The following is a 25,990-nucleotide window of genomic DNA, read 5'->3' on the forward strand; positions in this document are numbered from 1 at the left end:
CTTTTTATAAGTAACATGCAGTTTGGCAGGGTATAAAAACACTGGTGAATTTATTTTACAGCTGCCATGATACTCCTTTTCCCCAAGTTTCAGCAAACAGAGGAAAGAGATCAGTTTGAAGCTCTCCATGTATGTATATCCAAATTCTTTCCCCTCTTACCTTTTCATTAGAAAAATGCCTTTTATTCAGTAACACTGGTGAAGTAAATATGGTGACATTAGCATTGTCCCTTATGAACCCTATCAAAAAAAGATTAGGTACTACCAGAAGAACATAAATGGAGTAGGATCTCTATCAATCAATCAAGAAACATTTATTAAGCACTGTGCTAAGTGGAGAATATAAGCCCCTTTCACTCCTTCCTTTCTTTTAGCTTATTTAATTATTATTCTTATTGATTAATCCTTCCTTGCCTTCATTTCTAACAGTCACCATTTTAGTCCACTGTTTAATTACTATAATAGATGGCAAATAATGGTTGTTGAAGGAAGAAAGCAATCAGTAAATCATCTGCTTTTTACAGATGTATAGATTCCCACCCAAACCTCCACACACCATAGTTTTCAGGAAATATTCAGGTTCCTCTGTATAATAATAATTATTTATTATTACCTTAAGAATAGTTGGTATTTATATAGCACTTTAAGATTTGTGAAGCATTTTGCAAATAGCATCTTATTTTTGTTCCCACCACAACCCTGGAAGGTAGATGCTGTTACTATCTTCATTTTATGATAGGAAAACTCAGTCAGACAGAAGTTAAATGACTTGCCCAGGCAGGATTACTCAGCTAGTAGTATTTGAAACTTGATTCAAACACAGGTTTTCCCAGCTCCAGGTCCAGTGCTCCTATATGCTGTACCATCTAGCTGTCTGTGTTCTTTAGACTTTAAGTGACCTGTTCCCCAGTCTTTCTCTCTGGAAAATCTTGATATTAACTCTTCTGTCACTTTGTAGATTCAGTTGTTAGAAAGTTAAGCCATTATCTGCACCATGACACTTTTACCTTTTTGTTTTAGTTCTGACTTTTGCAATGATGCAGAATAAGTTTAATTCCATTTCTGCAAGAGGGCCCTTTGTTAATTGATAAGAATGTCCATGTAGTCGCTTAGTCTTCTCTTTTCTATAGTAGTCCTTTTCATTTTAAGTAAATTTGTTAGGTAAAATTATTGCCATGATGAGAGTCAGTGTCACATAATGATTAGAGATCTGGCCTCTGAATCAAAAAAAAGTTGTTCAAGTTCTGACACAGTCACTTAAACTCTCAGTGCTTTCGTACCTCTCCTAAACCAAAAGTTTCAGAGTCAGTACTCATCTGTACTGGTAGAAAGATTTCCTTCTCAGATTTTCCTGTACCAGTGAAATCACAGGTCACATCCCCTCTCCCCTCTATCACCACCCCTAACATTCGTATTGAAATAAAGATTGCTTAGATTGGCCAAGATCTTATAAAGTCTTTTGTATTTGAGTCAATGATGTCATGGAAGATCCAATCTTGATTCCTAAGCTGTTTAATGAAAAAACAAAAATGATACCTTTTAAATAGACAGCTATGAATTAGAAGTGAGCATATCTTGTTCTGACCATCATATTTTCATAGTAACTTCTTTGGTGTCTTTCCATTATGCCCTCCCATACTTTGAGGGCATAATTATCTTTCTGCTCTTCTTAACTTTCAGAAAACAAGATTTGAAATTTTGTGCCATTTTCTCCCTTTATAATTTCTTTTGGTCTATAGTCAACCATCTTATTAAAGAGCTTTTCGAATCATTGTACCTAACTGTTTTCAGCAAGCTTCTCTTCTGACAACAATTATTGTCCTTATTTTTTTATTTATTCATTTTGGGGTTAATTTAGTCTGGCTAAAATTACATACATATTCATGCATCTTAATAAGAACAAAGCTTTACTCTCAGATATTTTCCATAAATTTGTCCTCATAAGCAATTTGATAGACATCTTTTTAACTGTAAGAGTAGAAGTTCACAATGACTCAATCTAGCCTGGTTTAAAATCCATCATTTATTATTAACTCTTTCCTCAAGGTCCAAATTCCTCTTTTTACTAAAGTCATCATTTTTAAAAAAGTTTAAAGAAGGTAGACTTTCATAATAGAAAGATGGTTTAATTATTAGTAAATATTGGTATCCCAGGGATTTGTCCCTTGGCACTGTACTGTGCTTATCAAATTTGTAGATGACACAAAGCTGGGAAGAATTATTAATATGTTGGATAACATAGTCAGGATCCCAAAGATCTAATAAGATGAATTTAACAGGGATATCTGTAAAGTTTTAATTGACATTCCAGAAATCTGTTTCACAGCTACCTGATCAGCGATACAGCTAACAGAGATATTTATTTGAAAAGATTTGAAAAGATTTAGGTGACTATAAGGTTAGAAAGAATCTACTTTGTGAGATTACACCCCCAAACAACTAATTCTTTTTAAAATGTTTAAAAGAGAATCATGAGGGGAAAGAACAGAGTATGGATGGTTTGTTTGTTTGTTTGTTTTCTTCAAGGAGTTTAAGTGTGAAGGGAAGGAATGATGTTAAGTACCAGGAATGATAGAATCTAGTAATGATTATATAAGGATGCATCATTATGTTTTCAGGCCACTGAGTAGAAACCAGTAAATAGTGAAGTATTGAAAATTAGAAAGAGAAAGATGGGATAATCGTTAAGGACAATCTTCTGGGGAAGAGAGGAAGGAATGGGATCAAAGGTACATGTAGAATGCTTTGCCATGACATGGAAATGGGCTACCTTCATCACAGAATAAAAGGAGAGGGAAGTCATGGGAATTATCATGGGGATGTGAAATGAACAGGGGATAAGAGGGAGGTTATGACAGATGGCCTCAGTTTTGGGTTGTTTTTTTGTTTGTTTTGTTTTTGGCTAGGCAATAGGGTCAAGTGACTTTCCCAGGGTCATACAGCTAGTAAGTGTTATGTGTCTGAGGCCGGATTTGAACTCTTTTCCTCCTGAATTCAGGGCCAGTGCTCTATCCTCTGTGCCACCTAGCTGCCCCCAGATGGCCTCAGTTTTCAATGTGGGAAGAGTCATGATCCTTTGCCATGGAGTGTAGGAATATGAGATTTTATAGGAGGCTTGAAAATGAACATAGAGGGAGTAGAAGGCTGACCTTTCCCTAGGGAGAGACCAGTTGAAATTTGATAACATATTTTTGTGGTAGACCCATTCACAGTGATTGCCTACCTTCTAGCTCTCTTCAGCAGCATACAAATAAGAACAACAAAATTAGGGTGGGGATTTAGCAAGACACGATAATGACAGAAGTAGAGGGCAAAGAGTTGCAGAGCAAAAGATAGTGAAGAATTTAATTCTTCCACCAAGGAGCTGAATTCTGAAGGAAGGCCAGTATAGCTAAAGCAAGGATGATGGCTTGTGAAAATATTGAGGGCTAGATAGATAGGAGGTCATGATGAGGATGATACATAAGTCTAGGAACAGGAAGGCATCTGAGTATGTTGAATGATAAAAGATTATGTGGGGATAAAGGGACTTTGGAGTTCTCAAATAAGAAGTAGAACACATATGGGTGATGTTAATATCAAATGTGTGACCTTCTCTATATGTACCTGAACTGCAGTGGAGGAGAACATCATAGGGTTTCCATAGAGTGAGTATCTGCAAAATTGGGATATTCAGGAGTATTTTCCATGGAGATTTAAAAAAAGCAAGTGGAGGGGCAGCTAGGTGGCTCAGTGGATAGAACACCAGTCCTGGATTCAGGGGGACCTGAATTCATATCTGCCTTCAGACACATAACACTAGCTGTGTGACCCTGGGCAAATCACTTAACCCCTATTGCCCAACCAACAAAAAACAAACAGACAAACAAACAAATAAATAAAACAAGCAAACAACCAATGATTTTCCTGTTATGTACATCATATATGGGAAAGTAAGAGCTGTTAGGTGAAATCCAAACACTGTATTTCTTGGCCAACTTGGTCCATCTGCTGCTTTTCCTGACCTGCAAGATAGAATACTTGGGTTTAGGTTCAGGTTCTTGTCTTAATTCCCTGCATAGTAGATACTCAGAGCATTGAGAGGACAGTGTATGAATTCCCTGGAAATGTTTTATGGTACTCATCAAGAATCCTATTGAAGGATTAAGACACTAGAATGACATGCAGCAAGGACACTCAATTCCATTTCTTTCTTAAGTAGAAGGGGAAAGACATGTTCACAGACATGGGAATTTGCAAAAAAGAGTTGATACATAACATCAGGAGAAACAGGTATTATGGGTCTTAAGTTTGGGTTTGGGGAGTTAAATTGTATTTCTTTATTCCCAGAGAAACCACCATGAATGTTCTCTCTTGGTTTATAGCTTATAACTCTTCCTAAATGCATGTGGATACACACGTATATTTAAAGATAGAGATAAATATGCTCACATGTGAATACACATAGATATACTCACACACTTATATATGAGAGGTAACATAGTGTTGTAAATAGATAGCTGCTCTTAAAGAAATTAATATTTGAGTTTAAGTATAGCTTCTGAAACTTGATGACTGGATGACCCTGTACAAGTCAAGACACTGTTGCTCTAGACAGCTGTATAATCCACCATCTGTCACTATTTCCCTAACTCTTCTTCTTTCAGGTTGCTAAAGGGTGGATAACTACTTCTCCCTGTATGATTCTAGGCTTATCTCTTTAAATCTCTCTAATTTGTAGAAATCTCAGTCATGGGCTGCCACTGAGTTATTCTCCATCCATTATTATCCAGACTTAATTATTTTTAGAAGAAACGGTAATTATAAAATGATATACTAAAAAGAATTGATACAAAACATCCCTCATCATACCCCATCTCCCCACCCCCCAAAGAAATATAAAAACCAGCGGCATTCACTCTTCCATAAATATACAGATAGTCCATGGCAAGAGTGAGCTTAGACTCTACTTAGAGTGAGGTGTCTGTGTAGAGAAAATTTGTGGCCAAAAGGAAAACTTATAACTAGTTACTAGAAGACCTATTTTGAGTCTGTAGTTGATATTTGTTTCTGGTTCGAAGAGTTATGTAACTTCAACCTGCATCCCTCCTTAGGTTCTTTCTGCATCATCCTGTGTCTTTGTTTGTTCTTAGGGTGTCTCTTTTTGCTCTGAATTGGATTCTTTCTCCTTTTCTCAGATGACATTGACAATAGAAGTTCTTCTCAAGGGCTTGGCTCTAACTAGAATCCTCAATTGTATGTAGGACTGAAGTCTTTTAGCTTTGGGCTGGCTCCCTCTGGACTAGGCTTACCTATGGATTGACTCCTATTGGGTGTGACTTATCTCAGCTGTTCACCCAAATTTTTTCACAGAGTGTACACTATCTTGTTTATGCTTTCAAAACGATATTGATGATAGATGATTCATTAATTGGAGTGGGAAAATTTAGACTAGGGTTTTTTCTTTTTCTTTTTCCTTTTCATGGGGGCGAGTGGGTAGTGCCATGGACCGTTTTGGCAGTCTGGTGATCAGAATAATGTCTTAGGAAATACATTTATTTCTTGGATGGTTACTAGGAAAGAAAATGTCTTTTTTAAACCATCTTTTGTCTCACATACTGTATTTCTTTTTATTTCTTAAATATCTCCAATTAACCTGCCCCCCTTTAGAATTTTTGTAGAACACCTTGCTTTTGTTCCACCATTGTTGCTTTGATTTACATTTTCAAGTTTGCTCCTGACAAAATTGTCAAGCGTATACCTACTAACAGAATATTGCAAAATTAATTTGAAAAGGAGATACTCAAACTTATTTTGGTTATTTTTAAGGTGCTTTTGTCATTGTCAGTTTCTGCTTTTATATGATGGTCTCTGTGACTCCAAAAATTCTGAGATGCCAAGGGTGGGCCTCTGTATTGCAGTGATTATTACTAGCTCATGCCTAAAATGTGATTCATTTGGTTCAACCTCAGTGATTGACAGTGCCAATAAAAAATCAGGAATTGACTGGTAAATTTTAGTACATTTCACTGGACTGAACAAATGTTGCTAATGATCTTAAAGCTCGGGAAGGATGTTTTTGTTTATAGATGAAAACATTTGGCAATAATAATTGAATAGTTTGAAAGCCTTCATGAGAATTTATTGTAAACACAGGTGAAATTTCAGTGTTTGTGTAGGACAGGCAGAGTCAGCAAAATAGAATTTGTTAAGAGGAAAATATGCCAAAAAGTCATAGTATCTAGTATGGTGCCAATGTTTCAAGTTCTGCCTTTGTTGAAAAATAACTCCAGGAAAAAATCTTAATTTTTAAGTCGTTTTCACTGTACCTATGGCCTACTACATAAAATTTTAACGTAAACATTTTATGGATCTTTGTAATTAATAAACAAGCGAAGTAATGTAAAGCTCATTCATGTTGCCAGTTTAAATATGCAGGAACGCACTATGCAAGAGATGACTCAGTTTAAATTCTATAAACATTTGCTAGGTAGCAATCACGTTCAAGGCACTGTGCCAAGCACTAGGGATTTTACCAAACCAAAAAAAAAAATTATTTGATGCCTAGACAACTTGGAACAAGCTTCTCTCATATATCTCTTCCAGAGACTTGCATTTTCCCTTTTTTTTCTGTTCCTTGCTTTCCCCTACTTTCTCTTCTCTCTTACTTTCCTGTGCTTTCCCCAAATAAAATAGCATATATAAAGTATTTTGCAGTCCTTATTGTGTTATATTGTCAGTTGTTATAAAGATCTTCATTAATTTTCCTCCTATATGAATCTTTTCTCTTCTGTCCTCAGAAAAGTACTCCCTAAAATAATTCCGAGAGAGAGAGAGAGAGAGAGAGAGAGAGAGAGAGAGAGAGAGAGAGATTTATATATGGGCTTTATTTTGGGAACATAGAGAGAGTACCCAAACAGAAGAAATCACAAATTTTGAAGTATACTTTTTTTTTTAAAGCTCTTCTGCAGGATTTCCATTGTTTCTGTGCTCTGTATATGTAGCCAAATATATGGACATAATTTTGAGGGTTCTCAAAGCATGAACAAGTCTACAAATGTGGGAGAACATGATATGCAAGACATGTTTCAGATTAAATTCAATAAACCTTTATTAGTTCCTATCATATGTTTGTTGCTGAGGATACAAAAAAATGTACAGCCTAACAATAACAGCCACAAAGGTCTCTGCCCTTAAGTAATTTACATTTTGCTGAAAATAGAACTAAAAGCATAATTAAAATATCATCCCAAAGTGAGGTTTTTTTAAATTTGTTTTGTTTTGCTCTTCCAGTTACAACTACCATCAGAAAAATATTGAACTAGAAAAAAAAATTTCTGTAGATATATATAAAATTGCTGTTTTCTACAGAATGTAATAAAAATAGAATTTAAGGGGAAGAGACATTTTTGTTCCATCTATAGATAAACTTAATCATGTTCTAACAAATAGCCAGATAGTTTGAAAACATTTCAATTAATTCAGTTAAGCTACTAGTTAATTATTGAATAGTTGTTTATACATTATACTAGTTGGCATGTGCAGACATCTCAAATGTCTTCCATAAAATATACAATCCTCCCAAATACAATTGAGATTATGCCCATTTTCTTATTCTTTTACAGATACACAACAACCACCAGGTATTTGTGAAAGCAGCTATATTCTGGGAGATCCCCCCCCCTTTTTTTCCCCCCTTCTAACTGTACTATGAACAAACAAATTCATCTGGCTAAGTCAATTTGGAAGGAAACACCAAGTCTTTTATGAACACCAGACAGACCCGCTTTCCTTTTTAATGAACAGTCTTTGGCTCATCTCTTCCCTTAAATATTGAAGCTTGTTGGTTTTTCCTTCCAGTTCATAGTATAGTTGTCAAACCCTTTGTAGCAGGTCATTTCCTTCCTTTGAATTACTGTAATTTGTTCATGGAATCATAGGACTAAAAGGCATGCAAAAAATAATTCCACTGCCTTCAAGTAACAGAAGACAAAATGAATTAACTTTTTTTGTTCAATTTCCCCAGGATAAGAAATTTCTTACACGATAAGAATATTTCTTGAAATGTTTTCTTCAGATGCCCTTAATACCTAAACATAACATCTGCTTCATGTATGTGACTTTCCCTTAGTAATTCATACTCATTTTCTCTTTTGCATTTCTGGAACATAAGAAGAAAAAGTAAAAAATAGTTCATGTTGAATAGGTTGAAGTTTCCCTAACACATTATCTTTTTGTTCCTCAGAACTCTGAGGGAGGAAGGATACTTATTAATTCGGTTTTTTACAAATAAAAATAATTAGCCCAGAAGTTAAGGTGTTCGTAGTCACCATTGTTAGTAGATCTTAGAGGCTGGATTTTGGGAATCCACTTTGAAATGGTATATTCCTTCATTTATATCATGCACCCACATTTTACATTTGCAATGGTTTTTTTTCCTTTTTTCATGCTAAATAATCCCAAATCACATGTTTTGGCTTGTGACTCCTTTCCACCTTTCTTGTCCAAAATTGACAAATGAAGGTGATTTGAGATTACTTACAATGAACAAAAATCTATCTTTTCTCCACTTTCTCCCCATTGAGGATAAAAGAGTAAAAACAAAATTATTATAATAAATATGTATAATCGGGCAAAACCAAATGCCTATATTAAGTCAAGATTACAGTTCAAAGCTATGTAGACTCAAAGATTTGACTTCTTGTTAGGACCTTCCAAGGTTTGTTCTGTATTGTTCTGCATTGGAAATGTTGGTTCATTTTCATGCTATGATGAACCAAAAACACACAGCTTGTAATATTTTCCCCTCTGTCTCTTTTTGACTCTTTCCTCTGAACCTTAAACTGGAGTTGAATAGGAATCTCAATTCCTAGGAGCTATTCTTAATCTGCACTTGGGTCAGCCATGTTATCTTGAATTCAGCTCAATATCCCATCTAGCCTGACATGGTGGTATGATTCCCTGGCTTCCTTCAAATCTTGGCTAAGGAGCCCATATCTCCAGTTTATTTTATATAGATCTTGTTTGTACATAGTTATGTGAATGTTCTCTCCTCCAAAAGACTACAAGTTCCTTGAGAGCCCGGTCTGTATTTCTTTTGTCCCTAGTACTTGGCACAGTGCCTGGCACATAGTAGGTGCTTAATAAAATGCTTGTTGCCTGACTTAATGATTGGTAAAGATTGGATAAGATGAAACAGTAGAAATAGAATTGATCTTGACAGGATTCACAAACTGATTCCATAGAAGGGTAGATAGAGAGGGAAAAATGCAAAAATAACTGACTTTTTCAGCCTGAGTAGCTGGGAAGAAAGTGTCATCAGTAGGAATAATGAGCTTTGGAGGATCACCAGATTTTGAGCTAAGAATTTTAGGAGGTCGTTGAGTTGAAATGGCAGCAAAAACCTCTGTGATTGTATGCAGTATATAGTTATAAATGTAAGAATAAAATTTGGAGGAGAGTGCTACACTGGACCTATATATAGATTTGGAAGACATATACAGAGGTGATAATTAAATCATCAAGAACAGATGATGAACAAAAATTTTTGTAGCAAGTTTGATGAGATTCTCATTTCCAAGATGGATGAGGAACTGATTCAAATTCATAAGAATAAGACACATTCTGCAATTGATAAATGAGATCAAGGGATATAAACAGGCAGTTTTCTAAGGAAGAACTCCAAGATATTAATAACTGCAGGAAAAAGGATGGGAAAGAACAGCTGACAGATATGGCATGCATTCTCTCTTTGTCTTCTGGAATATTGATTGGTCATGGAATTGACCCAAGTTCTTAAGTCCTTCAAAATTGTTTATCTAATTTAGTGTTATTATGTAAGGTGTTCTAGTTTTCTCACTTCACTATTCATAATTTCATACAAGCTTCCCAAATTTCTCTGAAACTACCTTTTATCGTTTCTTACAGCAAAATATATTGCTATACCATAATTTGTTCAGACTTTCCTCAAATGAGAAGAACCCCTTTAATTTCCAGTTCCTTATCAGTTCTGCAAAAAGCTGCTATGAACATTTTTGTATGGTTGATAAATGCCTTTGATTTTTTTCCTTAGGAAGTTGCCTTTATATCCTTTGATCCTATTTATCAATTGTAAAGTGAGTCTTATACTTTTGATCAGTTTCCTATCGATTTTAGAAATGAAACTCTTCATCATAGAAACTTGCTACAAAGATTTTTTTCCCCCCTTACCTGATTCTCTTCTAATTTAACTACTTTGGTTTTGTTTGTTGAAAAGCATTTAAATTATATGTAATCAAAATTTTCCATTTTGTCTTCTGTGATCCTCTTCACCCCTTGTTCATGAACTATTCCCCTGTCAATATCTTTAAAAAAAATTCTTCCTTGCTCTTAGAACTTGTGTATAAAACCACTTAGGGTTTCTTGAGTAACATTTTATAAGTTACAATTTATCCATAAAGACATATTACTTAATTATTTGTGAAGAGAGTTAGTCTTATTGATATTTTGGAAAAGAACACTAGTATTGTGTTGCAGACTAACAATCCTTCAAAACCAAATTTTTGTCATGCATTTTTATTTTGATCATCTTATCTCTTGTGACTAAGAAGCAAATATGCCAACACTTCAGAGAATTCTTGCTTATAAGAATTATTAGTAGCATATCTTCTGAATTCTTCAAAAAGCTTCTTAGATTTCTACCATGATCTAGATATTACCATGCAGAAGTCAAACCACGGTCTAGCTCACTAGTCTGTTATTTTTTTCTATTTTTTTTATCTTTATTTTTAACTTTGGCCAAGAAACACCTATATATTTCTCTCCATAAAATGAGATGTTGGCTTTGAGGTCTAAACCAGAATCTTGAAAGCTTCCTTGTTCACTTTCATAATTCAACTATTTGTGCATAAAGTTATTATTATTATTTTACATAAATAATACCCATACCTCATGTTATAAAGAACATTCCCATGAGGTGTGTCATATTATTTCTTTTATTATTATTTTGACCTTACTTGTGTTATTGTCAAATTTAATTGTGAATTAGTTGATTCCTTTTTCCTTCTATTAATATATAACCCTGCTTAGCATTAACTAATTCATAACCTTCTTCACATGGGAATGAAGTAACCATAGAAAATGGAGTTTAGATGAGCAAGGTTTCAACTTTACAGCAACAAAACTTATGTCAGTATTTCAAGAGAAATGTTACTGGTGAAAAGAGGTAAGAGAACATTTCCCTATATTTCTTTAAAGGTGCTGTGTTTAGCAAATGCACTCCAACTCCTTTTTTTGACAGGAATGAAAGTAAGAAATAGTGCCTTTTGAATAGGAGCTTTCCTTTAATTACATTGGGTAGGTGATAATGGTTGGTATTGCATGTTTAATGTAACGTTCTGGGTGTCCCTCTTCCTTTTTTTCCTCACAGCCACCACGTCTTGAGCAGAAATAAAAGGTTCAAAGCTTGTCAGCATCAGTTTATAGATAGCTGTTTAAAAATAATGAGATATTGGGTATTGTAAGGCTCAGGGCTGTCTTGCCAGACTCATTTATTTCCATTCACCTTTTGTCAGAATTGCAGACAGAAGACATTCAATTAAAACTTGTTACCTGTTGCAGATGACCTAATTTGTATTTGTATGTGTCACAGATTAGGGTTCCATGCTTCAAATAGGACAACTTTCATTCTTGGCGAGCAGTTTTCTTGAGTAAACATTTTGCTTATGGTCATTTTTTTCTTTACAGCATTTCACTCATAGTCCTTTTTAGAGCAAGAAGTACAAGCAAACCTGAATAAGCCATGTCTTTTCCTCTCAGTAAAGGAACCCCTTAAACCCTACAAATAACAATGCATGAATCTAAAGCAAACGAATTCTTTATGAGTTTCATTCTTTATAATCATTTAGTGACCAAAAGTAAGGACTTCCCTTTACAGTTTTTTGCATGTAAAACTTTGAAATTTTTTATTTTTATCTTTTAAAAAATATCACAACCATTTCCTTATCATTCTCCCCATCATATTATTCCTTCACTTTTATTATTTTTATTTTTGTTGCCACGTATACTGTTATCTTGGTTCTATGCTCTTTGACAGCCTCCCTTTACACAAGTTCTATCTTTACATGAATTCCTATTGTTCTTTCATAAGGGATAGTAATCTATTATTTTGATAAAGCACAATTTGGTTAGCCGTTCCACATTCACTGAGCATCTGTTTTAGTTACATTTTTCTCCTACTATAAAGATCACTTCTTTCAATAGTTTTTTTAAGTCAAAATTCTTTCATGGAATGGGCAGTCTAATTCATAGCTCCATCAACACTGTTTTAGTGTGCTGGTCTTCTCAGTCCTTCCAACATTGACTTTTGCCAGTTTTTAATCATACTTGGCATTTTGTTCAGTGTGAGACAAAATCTCAACAATCTTTTTTTTTTCCATTTGTGTTTCTTTCATTACTAGTGATTTGGAACCTCTCTCATATGCTTGTTGATTAGTTTGCATTTCTGCTTAAAACATTCTTTATTTGCTTCGATGTAGACACATTTGTATTGGAGAATGTGTCATATAAACCAACAGATGACTTCCCTGTTGAGTCCTCAGAATTAGGGGCACTATTATCTGTTATCTCTATAGCCATGATAGAATTGGTCTTCTAACTCTGTTGAGTAGAGTGGAGTTTTATATCTTCTTTCTTCCAAGAATTGCCACCTGAGTAGTTTTGATTCCAATCTTGTGGGCAGACTACACTGTCTTACTACAAAGCAAGAAGACCTAGGCTCTAGTACTTCTTGTTCTTATTGTTCAGTTTCTTTAAGAAAGATATTTTGTCCCTCCAGGCCTCTGTTTCCTCATTTGCAGGATCAGGTAGTTAGAACAGATGATTATTAAGATCCCTTAAAGGACCAAAATCCGTTGATAAAGCTTGTGATCGAATGGTTCTCTCTAATTTGCTGTGTCTCAATAAAAAGATCTTTTGGGCAATGCATCTGGTGTTTCAGGATCCTCCTCAGCTTCAGAATATTAGGGCAACCTCTGACAATTCCAGTGATTTTTGTCCTTGCCAAAAATCACTTTAGTTCTCAGCCTGAATAAAATATGACAAATGCTAAATGTTTTAATATATCTAAAATTGTAGGTTTTGTCCTTTTTTTTCTCTTTATCAGTAAATTTGCCTTGTCTCTTCATAAGCTTTGTAGGATTTTGTTTTTGTGGGGGTGGGAGTATTGATAGTAACTGTATATTTGGGAATGTTAGCTTTACTTCTAAAATCTTCTGCTTTCAAAGCACATTTTAGATTTCCCTTTTCCCCCCAAAATTGCCTGATCATGGTAGTTTATGCTGAGTAACTCACATAATGAAAACTCATATTTTGGCTCAATTTTACAGTATGAATTACCACTGTTCTCACACCTATCCTTTGAAGTAGACAATGCAAATATTGTCCCCATTTTACAAAAGAGATAACTGTAGCTCAGAGCAGAAACCTACCTGTGATCTCAGAGCTTCTAAACGTTAGAGCTCAGATTTGAACCAAAATGTCTCCTTCCTGACTCTAAAGCCTAGCACCCTTTCTGATCCTTAATTAGTAAATTAATTCAGCTTGATGGAGTAGCAAGAATTGAGAACTTGTCATTAGACAACTTAGCTTTGAGTTCATAGTCTCTTATCTTCAGAGTTACTTCATGGTCAGAGTATATCCCCTGTTTTCATCTGTAAAATAGGTTTATAATATTTTAGCCGATTACCACACGTGATTTCTGTGTTGCTTAAATGTGAAGCATTTGGTCATTGGCAGCCTTATTTAAATGTAAGGAGTCATTACTGTTGTTATAATAAGACATTACTAAGAGGAAAGAATTGGTGATAAGGAGTTTTAGAAATGGTAACTGAGGAAGTAAATCTTTGGGATATTCTAAAGGTTAGCTCTATATTTTGGGATATAGGGATAAAAGTAGCTTTCAGGGGTTGAGTTGTTGGGTTACCTTCTAGCATCCTGATGATAGCAATATGTTATATCCACTCCCTGGTGTTAAGTGTAAATGCATAAAATTTTCACTCAATCCTTTACTCAGTAGCCTATAAATATGCGCAGCTTGTCGAGGGCAAACTCATACACTCTATCAAGATATTGTCCCGAAGGAAAACCCCATCAGAAGCTGCCACTAAAATTCCTGCTGCTGCTTTTGATATTGCTAATCTGCCCTTGCTTCTCTTTCTGCTGCTACTCAGAGATTTCTAGTGTCCTCTCTTGATGATTCTCCCACAAAATCTCAGGAGAATTCAAGGACACTGCAAGAAACTACATTTACTCATTCTAGCAACTGACCTAGTGCATGTAGAGACCACACAGTTCTGTTGAAAGTCTTCATTCTCCTTATCCTCTCTATCTAGAAGAAATTTGCTTTTCCAAAGTGGTTAGAGGACTTTTTTGCAAACTGTGTTTGAGGCCATTTATTTTGAACAGTTACCTAGCTTATATTCTAGGAGGTAAGAACTTAGATATCCATTCCTTTTCAATGTAAGCACTTGTGCCTTTTGTTTAAGTGTCCTGGGAGTCCATTTAATTAATGTCCTTAACAGAGCTTTGTTCAGGAACTTCATCTTATATGCTTTATTCTAAATTGAGCGAACCTGGCTAAGGCAGAACACTGTTTAATATATTAAAAGGGAGAAGTTCTTATTTGTGATTAATAAGAAGTATTTTTTACTTTTCAATTTTGGCAGCATCTAAAATTAATCAAAATTTTTGCATTAGAGCAGAAAGTTTTAAAAAAGGGATATAATGTTAAAATTAGCTGGCCTAAGAAGACCTTGTGCTGAACTAGTTTACTTTCTGTGTTTATTTGCCTCACAGCATTTTTTTTTGCCTCTCTGTCTATCCTTGCTATCCCAATTTTGTAAATTCTGACAATGTATAAGATTTGTAATTCCCTCGTGGCAATGTGGGCATATGTGGTACTTGAAATAGGAACCAATATGAAGTGCTCTATTAGGTTGGTAATGTTGACTATTAAAGTTCCTTTTTTCCCCTTTTTTAAAGGTAACAGTGAGTTTTCACATGAATAATATCCAGTTACTTTAATTAATTTTGTTTCCTGTCATGCAGTAAACAGTTGCAGGGACCTTATTTCCTGGGAAGAAATTTTATTTTAAAACTTTGCTTAACTGGTTAATAAACATAGCTCAGACACACAAAGTTTTGTATAAATTCTCATACTGTTGATGTCTTTGTCTTCACAAAAGACAACGATGTGGAGATTTGACATTTATGGAGCTAATTTGATTTTATGTATATCAACAATATGAGTATTCCAGATTGTACAATAATTTGAGCTTTGTGGATTGGGTGGATAAGTAGGAGGGAAGACACGAGAAAAGAGAGGCAAAGTGATGTCTATTAATATATTTCATTACTTCCATATATGCAGACAACCATAGCACCCTTTGTCTGTTGAGGCAGTAAACCTAAAAAGTACTACCTCCCTCTCTTGCCCCCCACTAAATAAAAGTCATCTAAGTACTTTAGTTAATGTCTGGTTTAGTGGTAAAATTTCATCTTGGAGCTAGACATTGCCAGAAAATACTGTAATACTAAGGAAACAACACAATCCTGTTTTCCAGCACCTTGGGCCAACTGTTTGCTCCAAGGGTGAAAATTTAAGTTCCTAACATAATTCACAAATGTCTATTGCAATATATTTTATAAAATGTCTTCCTCAAAACCACCCTATGCAGTAGATTGTACTTGTATTAATATTCCTGTTTTGCAGATAAAAAACATTGCGGCTTGGAGTATTTAATTGATTTGTGATATTTAATTCAATTAATATTAAGCATCACTGAGAAGCAGGCACTGTGGCAGGTGCTAGGAATACAAGGATAAAGCTGTCCCTGCCCTCAAGAAGCTTATATTCTAAATGGTCTCACAATTAATAAGTTTCAGGGTTTGAATTTTGCCAAACTCAATCATGCTTTCCACTATACATATTGAATGGCTGTGATGTAAGGAAATAGTGATCTCTCTGAATTGGGACATGACACAACATAAACAAGCAATCATAAGTAGCACATACATATTTACATAGCATTTTAAAATATTTTTACATCTGTTTATTCTGCAGGAGCATGATGTAGTAGAAAGTGGTCAGGATTAGCAATCAGAAGACTCAGTATGTTTCCATTTTTACTTACTGGTTATGTGACTTCAGCTGAGTTTCTTTGCTATCCAACGTCTGTAATAGAATCCATCCTTCCTATGAGATAGATTTTTTTGGCTTGGAGCTTCTGAGGTGTATCTGGGAAGGATGTTTTGAGGTACTAGAGAGATGTCTATCTTTACCATCCTGGGATAATGAACGTAACTTTTATTTGTACATATTTAACAGATATTGAAATAAAAGTTCCAAAGATATTAAAGCTCACATAGCTAATTAACAAGAGCTGAAACTTTTACTGACTCAAAGCCCTGTATTCTCTCTACTTTGCCAGAATATCTGAGAGCTAGAGTGAGAGAAAGAGAGAGAGAGAGAGAGACAGACAGACAGACAGACAGACAGACAGATAGACAGAGACAGACAGAGACAGACAGAGACATACACAGCATAGTGGTCAAAAGCAATATTAAGATTAAAAGAAATATTTCTGGTCCCTATTTTTTTTCTTTGATGTATAATACAATGAATGGAAGGGTAATAAGCTATTCAAGCTTGGAAATCTTTTTAGTCTCAGAGATAGATGAGTGAAGATTATTCCATTAAAAGGAGAATGTTTTCTTTCCATTTTGTAATTTTTCAGGCTGGAAGTACCTGTTTTTCAATATAATATATGATTTGTACATGTTATAATATATAATACATGTATAATCTATGTGTATGTTCTATGTATATATTTTTTATATATTATATATGTGTATATATATACATACATATCTGTCTGTCAGAACTAAATTTTTCAAAACTGTGAACAAATAGCTATGTGTAGCCTGAAAGATTCCAATGTGGGAAGTAAGGAAATATTCTCCTTTTAATTGAATCATCTTCACTCATGTGTTTCTGAGACCAAAAGGATCTCTAAGCTGTAATAACTTATTACTCTTTGATTCATATTATAATACATAAAAGAAAAAAAAACCTCAGGGACCAGGAATACTTCTTTAATTTAGTAGTACTTTTGACCAATTATCCATAGCTGCTATTTGATTCTAAGATGATTTATGTTTTTCCTCACTTTTTCATGGAGGGAAAGAGGGATTTTTTTCTTACTTGAACATTTCATCTGAACTTGTTTTCCGTTGAAAAGAAAAGATTGTTTAAATGTAAGTCTGTGAAAATATAGAGGAAGTACAACATTGTATATCATGATAGATTTATGTTATTTTAATTTAAGCTTCAGTTCCCTTACTCTTTGATTAAACACACTTCTGCCCTCTGCAATATTTCTTTTATCTCAGATATCTATTCCTGAGTAGAAAGAGGACAGTACCTGAATTATGCAGAGTTCACTTTATAACTTTTTCGTTAAATGCTTTGGAAAGACATTTTTCATAATTCAATAAGTCGTTTCTTCTCATGTTTTCTTTGTTACATTTATTTAAACATTTTAAAGCATCTTATTATAATCTCTATATTATTTTGTTTTTCTGTAGTAACTTATTAAAATGGGAGGGTGGGGAAGGGAAAAAAAGAAAATTATATAACTTTATTATATATTTAAAAGGAATAGTAACTTATACATAATAGATGTGCAGTTTCATGTGCAATCTTTTTTTTTCTATTCTACTATACTACTACCTCTATTCTACTATTCTACTATAGAAATGCTTGTTTTATTTCTTTAGTTCATAAGAAAGTCAAGAACATTTTTTTTAGGGGAGGGTACATTACAAGCTTACATGCCTGTCTGCAAATAGACTCACCCATTGGGTTTTGCCCAAATTTGAAGAAAGATTAAGTATTGTTCAAAAGTATATGTAAGATCAACTTTACTTTAACATTATAAATAAAATAACGAGCTCTTTAGGAAGTTAATTCTCAGTAATATTTGAAAAAATATGTTCATTGGAATTAATTGTCGCTAATGATAATTTTTGTGTTGTTGAAGTATACTCACATAGTAGTTTTAATTGGCATTGAGCATTCTCAATATGAGGCAGTATGGGTGATACTGGATATTGGTATATGAAGCATTTAGTATGAAGGCTTGATGTGGTCATGCACTTTGTTAAAGGCTAGGGATACAATAGAAGTAAATAAAATAGTCCCTGTCCCGAGAGATAACTTTCTAATAGGGAAATACCATACATAAAAGGGAGCTATTAAGGAAGAGGTACCCAATAACATGGTGTAGTTAAGCAGGAAGTCACATGGAGGCCAACTTCTGGGCAAATGAAGTGCAAGCGCTCAGAGCTGGGCATCCCAAAGGAAGAGTCATGTTTTAGTGAACAGGGGATGTTTGTGATGGAATGAGTTAAGTGATATGGAAATAGCCAGGAAATATCATGAAAGCCCCTCTCCAGACCTGACAAGACTAAAACTTAATATCTGAGCCTGCCATTCCAGAGTCCAATGCTCTGGTGAGGGTTCGATGAACATGATGATACATCTATGTTTTATATGATTCTGTTTTGATTCCTTTCAGTGAAACTATAGAAACCAAATTTAGTATTTCTAGAACTAAACCTGGAAATGAGTTCTTTATTTTGCCCACATGATGGTTTTTTATGGATAAATTTCTATCGAACTGAAAGAACTAGTTCTTTTTATTTCATATGTATACATTTGTAATGAACATATCAGAAGTAATTTCTAAACAATCAATATGTTTCTTTATTTATTCCATCATTATTGAAGGACCATAACTGATAGTTTTCCCTATTCCTTTTTTTGAATTATTTTCTAGTACAACTTGATACATGGCATGTAGAAAGCATGTTATGCTGGGGCGGGGTGGGGTGGGGAGAAGATATATCACATGACCTCAGCCCCTCTTTTTGCTTATTACATACTTTGTTGTCACACATATATATATATTGGGCTGAGTTATTTATCTTTCGATTTCAGGTGTTTTAAAATCTTCTTTCTCATTTAAGTGGCAACACATTAGGAGGGTTGTTTCTGTTTAGGTCCCAAATATAAAAGTAGTCAGTTTGATGGGTATTTGTTCACTCTTACCCATTAGTTCAAGACTTCTATGGACTTTCTTCTTGTATTTATTCTGGAAATGTGTAACATTTCTTTTAAAAGTATTAGGTACAAGATAGAAACTCACAAAATAAATAATTTAATGAAAAACAAGGAAATTTAGAAGCTTCGCGTTGCATAAACTTTATGTAAAGGAATAAAACATGTTTTCATACCTTTGCCTCCAAATCTCAACCATGGAACCAGCTAATTTTAAATGTCACTGAGCTTTAAAAGTTTTAAATTAATTTCATCTGCTCTTCTTTTTAAAAGAAATTTCAATTTTTTAAATTAGAAATAGAAATAGGATTTAAAATAGACTTATGTAGTGCTACTGCTGTGCTGCCACCATAGCCACTATTTATGCTATTTTATTTGCATAGTTACTTGTGTAGTTTGTATAGGTTTTGTATTTGTATATTTGTATAGTTACTCAACCACTTAGGACTACTGCTATTATTAGGACTAATAATAAAATGTTACCATTGTACATTCAAATACTTAAACATGTCTATGATCTCATCAACTTAGGAGCTCCCAACAATACAAATATACCCCTTCCATGCTTGTTCATCCTTTGGGACTCATCATGTCTTTGTTTTCCCCAAAGTTCACCACAGTACATTTTGCCCAAAGTACACACATTTTTCCTTTCTACTGGCATTGGGAGGGTGACAGTGGAGCACGTGGGCTGTCTACCAGTCATCATTGTATTTATATGCTACTCTATAATTCAAAGACCACTTTCCCAGTAACTGAATTAGATGGCTATTATCATTGCCAAACACCCAAAAAACATGAGCCAGAAATAGAAAATTCTCAATTCTTCACCACCTTCTTGGTCCCTATAGTTCCTGGAAAGCAGTACAAACTAAGAATTTACCTTGATTTCTCTCTTTTATCCCACAAAATTTCTTTTATATCTGGGTAAAAAGTGGATGTATATGATCCTTAAGGAATTTACATCCTAATGGAATGCTTTAAGAAGAGGTGGAAGCCACCTGGAGGAGTATGGAAAAGTGTCTGCAAGGAGTTGCATTGAGGCCCCATCCTGGCACAATAAGGCAAAATGTTTGCATATCAGAACCCAGGGAGCCAGGAACAGAGTCCAATATTCAAGGAAGGTGGAAGTAGTTGGAGAGTAGTAAACAAAAGGTTCATGGGGTTCAAAACACCTAGAGCATATATAAGTTATTTTTGTAATATCATTTAGATTGCAGAAAGCCCTTTATTACCCAAAGGATTTAAATGTTTCACAAATTGGAAAGATAAAGAAAGATAAAGACTAGATCATTTTAGGGAGGAAATGGAGGATCTTGAGGTTCAATGTAAAAAGGGTTAGGACAAAAATTTAAAATAAGATCCCAGGCCTAAATGTTTGGCAGTGATCATTTAGTCAGCTTTTTTTTTTTAAGGCAATTGAGGTTAAATGACTTGCCTAGGTTCACACAGTAGTAAGTGTCAAGTGTTTGGTCTGAGGCCAGATGTGAACTCAGGTCCTCCCGACTTCAGGGCCAATGCTCTATCCACTGCACCACCTAGTTGCCGCTACTTGGCTATTTCTTCACGAAGAATAATATCTTTAGAATGTAGCAACACTTTTGACTATTGCATATTTCTTTCAGAAGATAAATTATGCTGTAAAATCCTAGTTTCATATTAGCTTTCCCATTTGTTAAACTTTTTGAATATCCCATGAAAATACTAAAGTGATTTCATTTAACTGTACACTGATAAAGCCAGACAACCTGTGTTATCTAGACTTGAGCCAAGTATGTATCTTGCCTTACTAAAATATGTTTACTTGCTAGATACACTTGAAAATCTTTTGCCTTTTGACAAACTGAAAATTTGGTCTTTGTGTTTCCCTGAAACACCAGTGTGAATTTGAATTGGTCATATTGAATTTGTCAACTCTGTCACACTTTGTATTTTCATTGACATGTGCATGAAACAGGTCAAGGATTTAGTAAAGAATGATCATGATATTCAATTCAATTAATTGCTACCAGTATATTAATACTTTTTGCAGAAACATATTTTGTATAACCTATATTAAATTGCATGTCTTCTCAATGAAGGGAGAAGGGAGGGAGAGAGGAAAAGAATTTGGAACTTAAAAAAAAAACATGTTAAAATGTTTTCGCATGTGATTGGAAAACAAATTAAACATTTGGAAAAAAAATAACAATCAACTTTAATCACTGTAGAAATGCTGAACGCTCATGACTGTGCTTTGCCAGTATAATAAAAATGACAATACTACACAAAAAAATGGTCTCCCTACTTCAACTCAGTCTAGCCTGTTGTTTTCTGCAACACTCTAATCATGTACCTTGCGTCTTTAGGTCTTCGGTCCTATTGATGTTGTATTCGCTTACTGTATACATAGAGCCACAATTGTGAAATTCAGAATACATGACTTTCCCTTTCAAACTCTTAATTGTTATATTTAGTGTAACAGCAGAGCATCTAATCCAATCCCCTTATTTTACAGTTGATAAAATTCAGGCCATGTGACCTGAAGTTACTTGTCCAAGATTGTTCTTCCATTCTCCCTATCTTTATGTCGCCTCACTCACTTTAGCAACTCCCTCCTTAGACCCCAGAGGTCCAGGATTTTCCTTTTCCTTCTCTCTGATAAAAGGCAATAAAGCACTTTGGCCTAGTGAATAGAGAGCCAACCTTGGAGCCAGGAAGACCTGGGTTCAAGTCTCATCTCTGACACATGTTAGCTGTGCTCTACCCTGGAGAAGTCACTTAACCTTTCAATGAAGTGAAGAACTCTCTAAGACTCTAAGTTGTCAAGAATCTCCCAACTTGAATATCAAAGCAAGTTCCCACATTCAGGAGATCCCTTTCTCAATGAAATCATAGGTGTAATCCTATTTTTTTTTGGCTAGGCAATAGGGTTAAGTGACTTGCCTAGGGTCACACAGCTAGTGAGTGTTATGTGTCTGAGTTGGGATTTGAACTCAGGTCCTCCTGACTCCAGGGCTGGTGCTCTACCCATTGCGCCACCTAGCTGCCCCCATGTAATCCTTATTTTTATCGACTGATCTCTTTTCTATCCTATTTTATATAGAAAGGGGTCTATTTAAGTTATTAGCTCCAAGACATAGATAATGTATTTCTTTTCCTCATAATTTTTGTATTTTAGTAGTAGAAAGTACTAGTAGTATTATTTTAAGTTGGTTTTTTTTTTTTAACCAAGTGGCTGGTAGAAGTAATAGGGAGTTTGGTTGGTTGTCTGAGGGCCTCTCAAGTTTTTCCATGTCTAACCTGCCTTCTTGTTTACATTTGTCTTATGCCTGTGGTTTGCAGGGATGATAGAAATTGCTGTGTGTAATCTATGTCAGCACAATAGCTTCAAGAATGTAAAAATTGTAGTGATAAGCCACCGTTGCTTTGATACAAAAAATGAAACTTTATGCTCTCCCACATCCTTTACTAGATCACAATTACTGTGTAGATGGGGAAACAGCTCAGTGAACAGAACAGTCTTCTTGTGGACCTCCGCTACCATCCTTTTCATCTGTAACTTCCCATGTCCCCTAAGCCCTCTAGTGCTCTGCGTTTCTCTCCCTGTCCCAGAGACTCCCCAAATACTTCTTATTTACCTCTCCACTGTGTTATACAAGATAGCTTACTTTCTCAGCACTATAACAGTGTCTCTCTTTTTCTTGCATTAGGGGTGCGTCTTGATCGAGTACGTGGAGGTCGCCAGAAGTACAAACGCAGAATAGATGCAGAGAATAGCCCATACCTGAACCCTCAGCTGGTTCAGCCAGCCAAAAAGCCATGTAAGTACATCAGATATTGTGGAATTCCCAGCATACACGTGCTTTTCTTTTCACTTAGTGTGTCAGCCCACACCACTGCCTTTAGTAGGAATTCGCTTTGTATAAGGACTATGGCATTTATTACCAGTGAGTTTCCCACAAAAAGAATGTAAGATATAATCTAGCTAATTACAATTTTTGTTTCAAAAGCTTTGTGAGTTTCTCACCTTTTCCAGTATTGTTTTTAAAGCATGTTAATACACAGTTTATGCAGTGCAAATTTTACATTTACAAGTTGTCTTTATTTTCAGTGGGACATAAAATGAACCATACTGTGATCATTACCTCATTGGAGCTACTGGCTTCAGATTTCACAAGAAAGTGATTTTTGTAGTTTTCACCAACTAAATGAGTTTTACTGCTCAATGTCCCAATGAAAATACATTAGGGTCCTCATTAATTTGGAGATATAGAAGGTTAACACAAGTAGCTACCAACAGATTAAAACAAAAATGTGCCACACTAATAATAAGCATAGGTTGGCAGTTACATTTAAAATGCTCATATGGGCACTAAGACATATTTTAAAAGAGCTCATGATTTTATAATTCCAGGTTGCAATTTACAGTGTTATTGTTACATTAATGAAAGGTAACTTCAGTATAGATTGAATGGGATAACTTTTTCAGTTCTTTGAAAAACACGTTAATTGAAATAGTGCAACACATCTCGAGTTTTGGGATGCCAACTCAGAATTCCTGTCAGACAGTCACAGAATGCTTTGAAAGCTGATCATAGAATCCTCCTGTTCAGTTGTCATAGTCGCAAAATCCATAAGTAACACAATTCTACAGAGTTTGTCTCTACAGTTCAACCATCACATTCAAGCTTTTTTACAAACCCCCATCTCTCCTTCTTCCTTCCTCCCCCACTCCCCAGCATTTCCTTCAAGTTCTATAGCCTCCAGGAGGGGTCACTGCTGTGCACATTACTGGTGAGAGTCTGGAGGTCTTTGGAGCAGATAAAACAGACCTCGATTTATAAGCAAAAAGGCATTTTTAGCTATAGCAAAAGAAAAACAACCAGTTTTACATGAAATTGTAGCTTAAGGGAACATATGGCATAGTTTCCTTATGCCTTTCCAAAACGCATTGTGTTGATTATACCTTCAATTGTCCAATCTGGCATCTTTTCTTCAGTTTCTATAAGCTGTTAGTATCCTATAAATATAGTCTGGGGCTGCATTAAGCAGATTTTATGCATTATAATAAAAACTTTCTGATAATACAATAAAATTTAATAAACACTAATGCTTAGTTTAATTACAGCTCTAATTTTCCTGGAGTCAGTATCATACAGATTTTCTATTTCTCATTTGTTTTATGTTGACATGCACTTAATAATCATTGATAGTTTCCCTTCTGAAAGAAAAAGTAACATGTGCTCATGTTAAAGTCAGAATCATAAGGGAATTTCCGAGGATCCTTATGCAATGCTGAGAATCCTGGGAAGTAATGGGATGCAATACCTTTAAGAAGCTTATGGCAATTTCAGCAAGCCTCATTTGTCTGAAATAAACTACCCTTCTAATAAATCATTACTCATTATCTAAAGGCCTGTATGTTAATTTTTCCTTAGTTCATCCAATTAGTGTGTTTTTGTAACAAACATTTATAAAACTTAATTTTCAGATTGTGTCAGATAAGTGTCAAGAGACAGGGAATCTGTTTTGTTGAGAAAGTAGCCTGGGAGATTTTCTGGACCCTGACTGATCGTTTGTGCAGTACAAAGGCACAGGAATGAAAATTGGGTTCTATTGATTCTAATTAGGAAACATTAAATAAGATTTACCTAGAAACAGTGCTCATGGCTATTCAATTTTCTGAATGATGGGCCTTTTTAAACACAAACTAAATTTCTCTATCCCTTCAATGTAAGCGTCCTTTGATACAAGTAGTGATTTTCCCTGTAATGAAATGACTAGAATTTCATCCCCTCTCCTTTTTACCTTTTATTGGTTATTTTTCTCTAATACATAGAATATAATAACCTGCCCAAAGATTTCATATTATATTGTCAGAACAATTAAAGCTGAAATTTTTCAAATGTAATTGAAAATACATAGTACATCCCTACATCATCTGAAAACAACTAGTTTTCTCTGTAAAATCTGTGATTCAAATAGAATAATATTTTCCTCAAATTATGGGGGTGGAGGGAATAAAAAAGCAAAGAAAAACATGGCCTGGAGAACACAGTTATGATTCTTCACAACCTAAGCCCAAGTCCGAGTTTATCTTAAATGTTCTCTTCTATAAATGCAGTCCTGGTGATGTTCATATTTATGATGATTTGCACTATCATGACTAAGAAAAGATGATTATGAATTTGGAAAATGTGCCTTTTATTTCTGTGACAGAGGGAGGATGTTATAGCTAAAGAAAATATATACATATCCTTTATTTTAGGAAAAGCATATGTTTTCAACAAAATGAAAAGAGATAATGGGGTTTTTTTTGTTTTTGTTTTAAAAACAAAATGTTTATAAATGATAATTATGCTTAGGCTTTCAGTTAAGGCAGTAATAATCAAATATCCAGGTTTTTTCTAACCCATTCATATCTCCTTTGAAATCAATGGAAACCACACATGGAAAAGATGCCGAGGTTCTCATAAGGAATGAAAATTGGGCCAGCCAGAAATTATTCAGTTAGCAAGGCTTTACAACCCCTTCTATAAACTCTCACATGCCCCAAAGCAATAAAACACATTTGATGTGATGCTTTCCATTTGGCTCTGGTGTATTTTATGTAGGATTTTTTTAAACATATATCACAACTTTCAGATGCACAAATATGAAGGAGAGAGAATATTAGACAAAAGCAGGGCTTAACAGAATTAAAGAAATGAACACCAGAACTGAAGAAACAAGTGAACATTTAAGGAGGGAATTTTTTTTTTAATGCTTTCTCATTCTGGTATTGGCTGTATTTGGAAAATGTGCGTGTGTGTGTGTGTGTGTGTGTGTGTGTGTGTGTGTGTTCATTCGTTCAGGGGGGAATTATGATACAGG

The 25,990-nt window shown here is 34.7% G+C and overlaps 1 protein-coding gene across 3 annotated transcripts in view; it reads left to right on the plus strand.

Moving 5' to 3' along the window:
* Positions 1 to 25,990, plus strand: part of ESRRG (estrogen related receptor gamma) — a 648,087-nt gene that overhangs the window by 564,467 nt on the left and 57,630 nt on the right. For all 3 annotated transcript variants that reach the window (XM_078156311.1, XM_078156312.1, XM_020982262.2), the window contains one exon: positions 22,828 to 22,938. In XM_078156311.1, coding sequence (XP_078012437.1) covers positions 22,828 to 22,938 — 111 coding nt within the window. The remainder of the gene's footprint in view (positions 1 to 22,827; positions 22,939 to 25,990) is intronic.

The sequence above is a fragment of the Phascolarctos cinereus genome, unplaced genomic scaffold, assembly GCF_003287225.1.
Source record: "Phascolarctos cinereus isolate Bilbo 61053 unplaced genomic scaffold, phaCin_HiC Scaffold_5;HRSCAF=322, whole genome shotgun sequence".
NCBI classification, from domain to species: Eukaryota; Metazoa; Chordata; class Mammalia; order Diprotodontia; family Phascolarctidae; genus Phascolarctos; species Phascolarctos cinereus.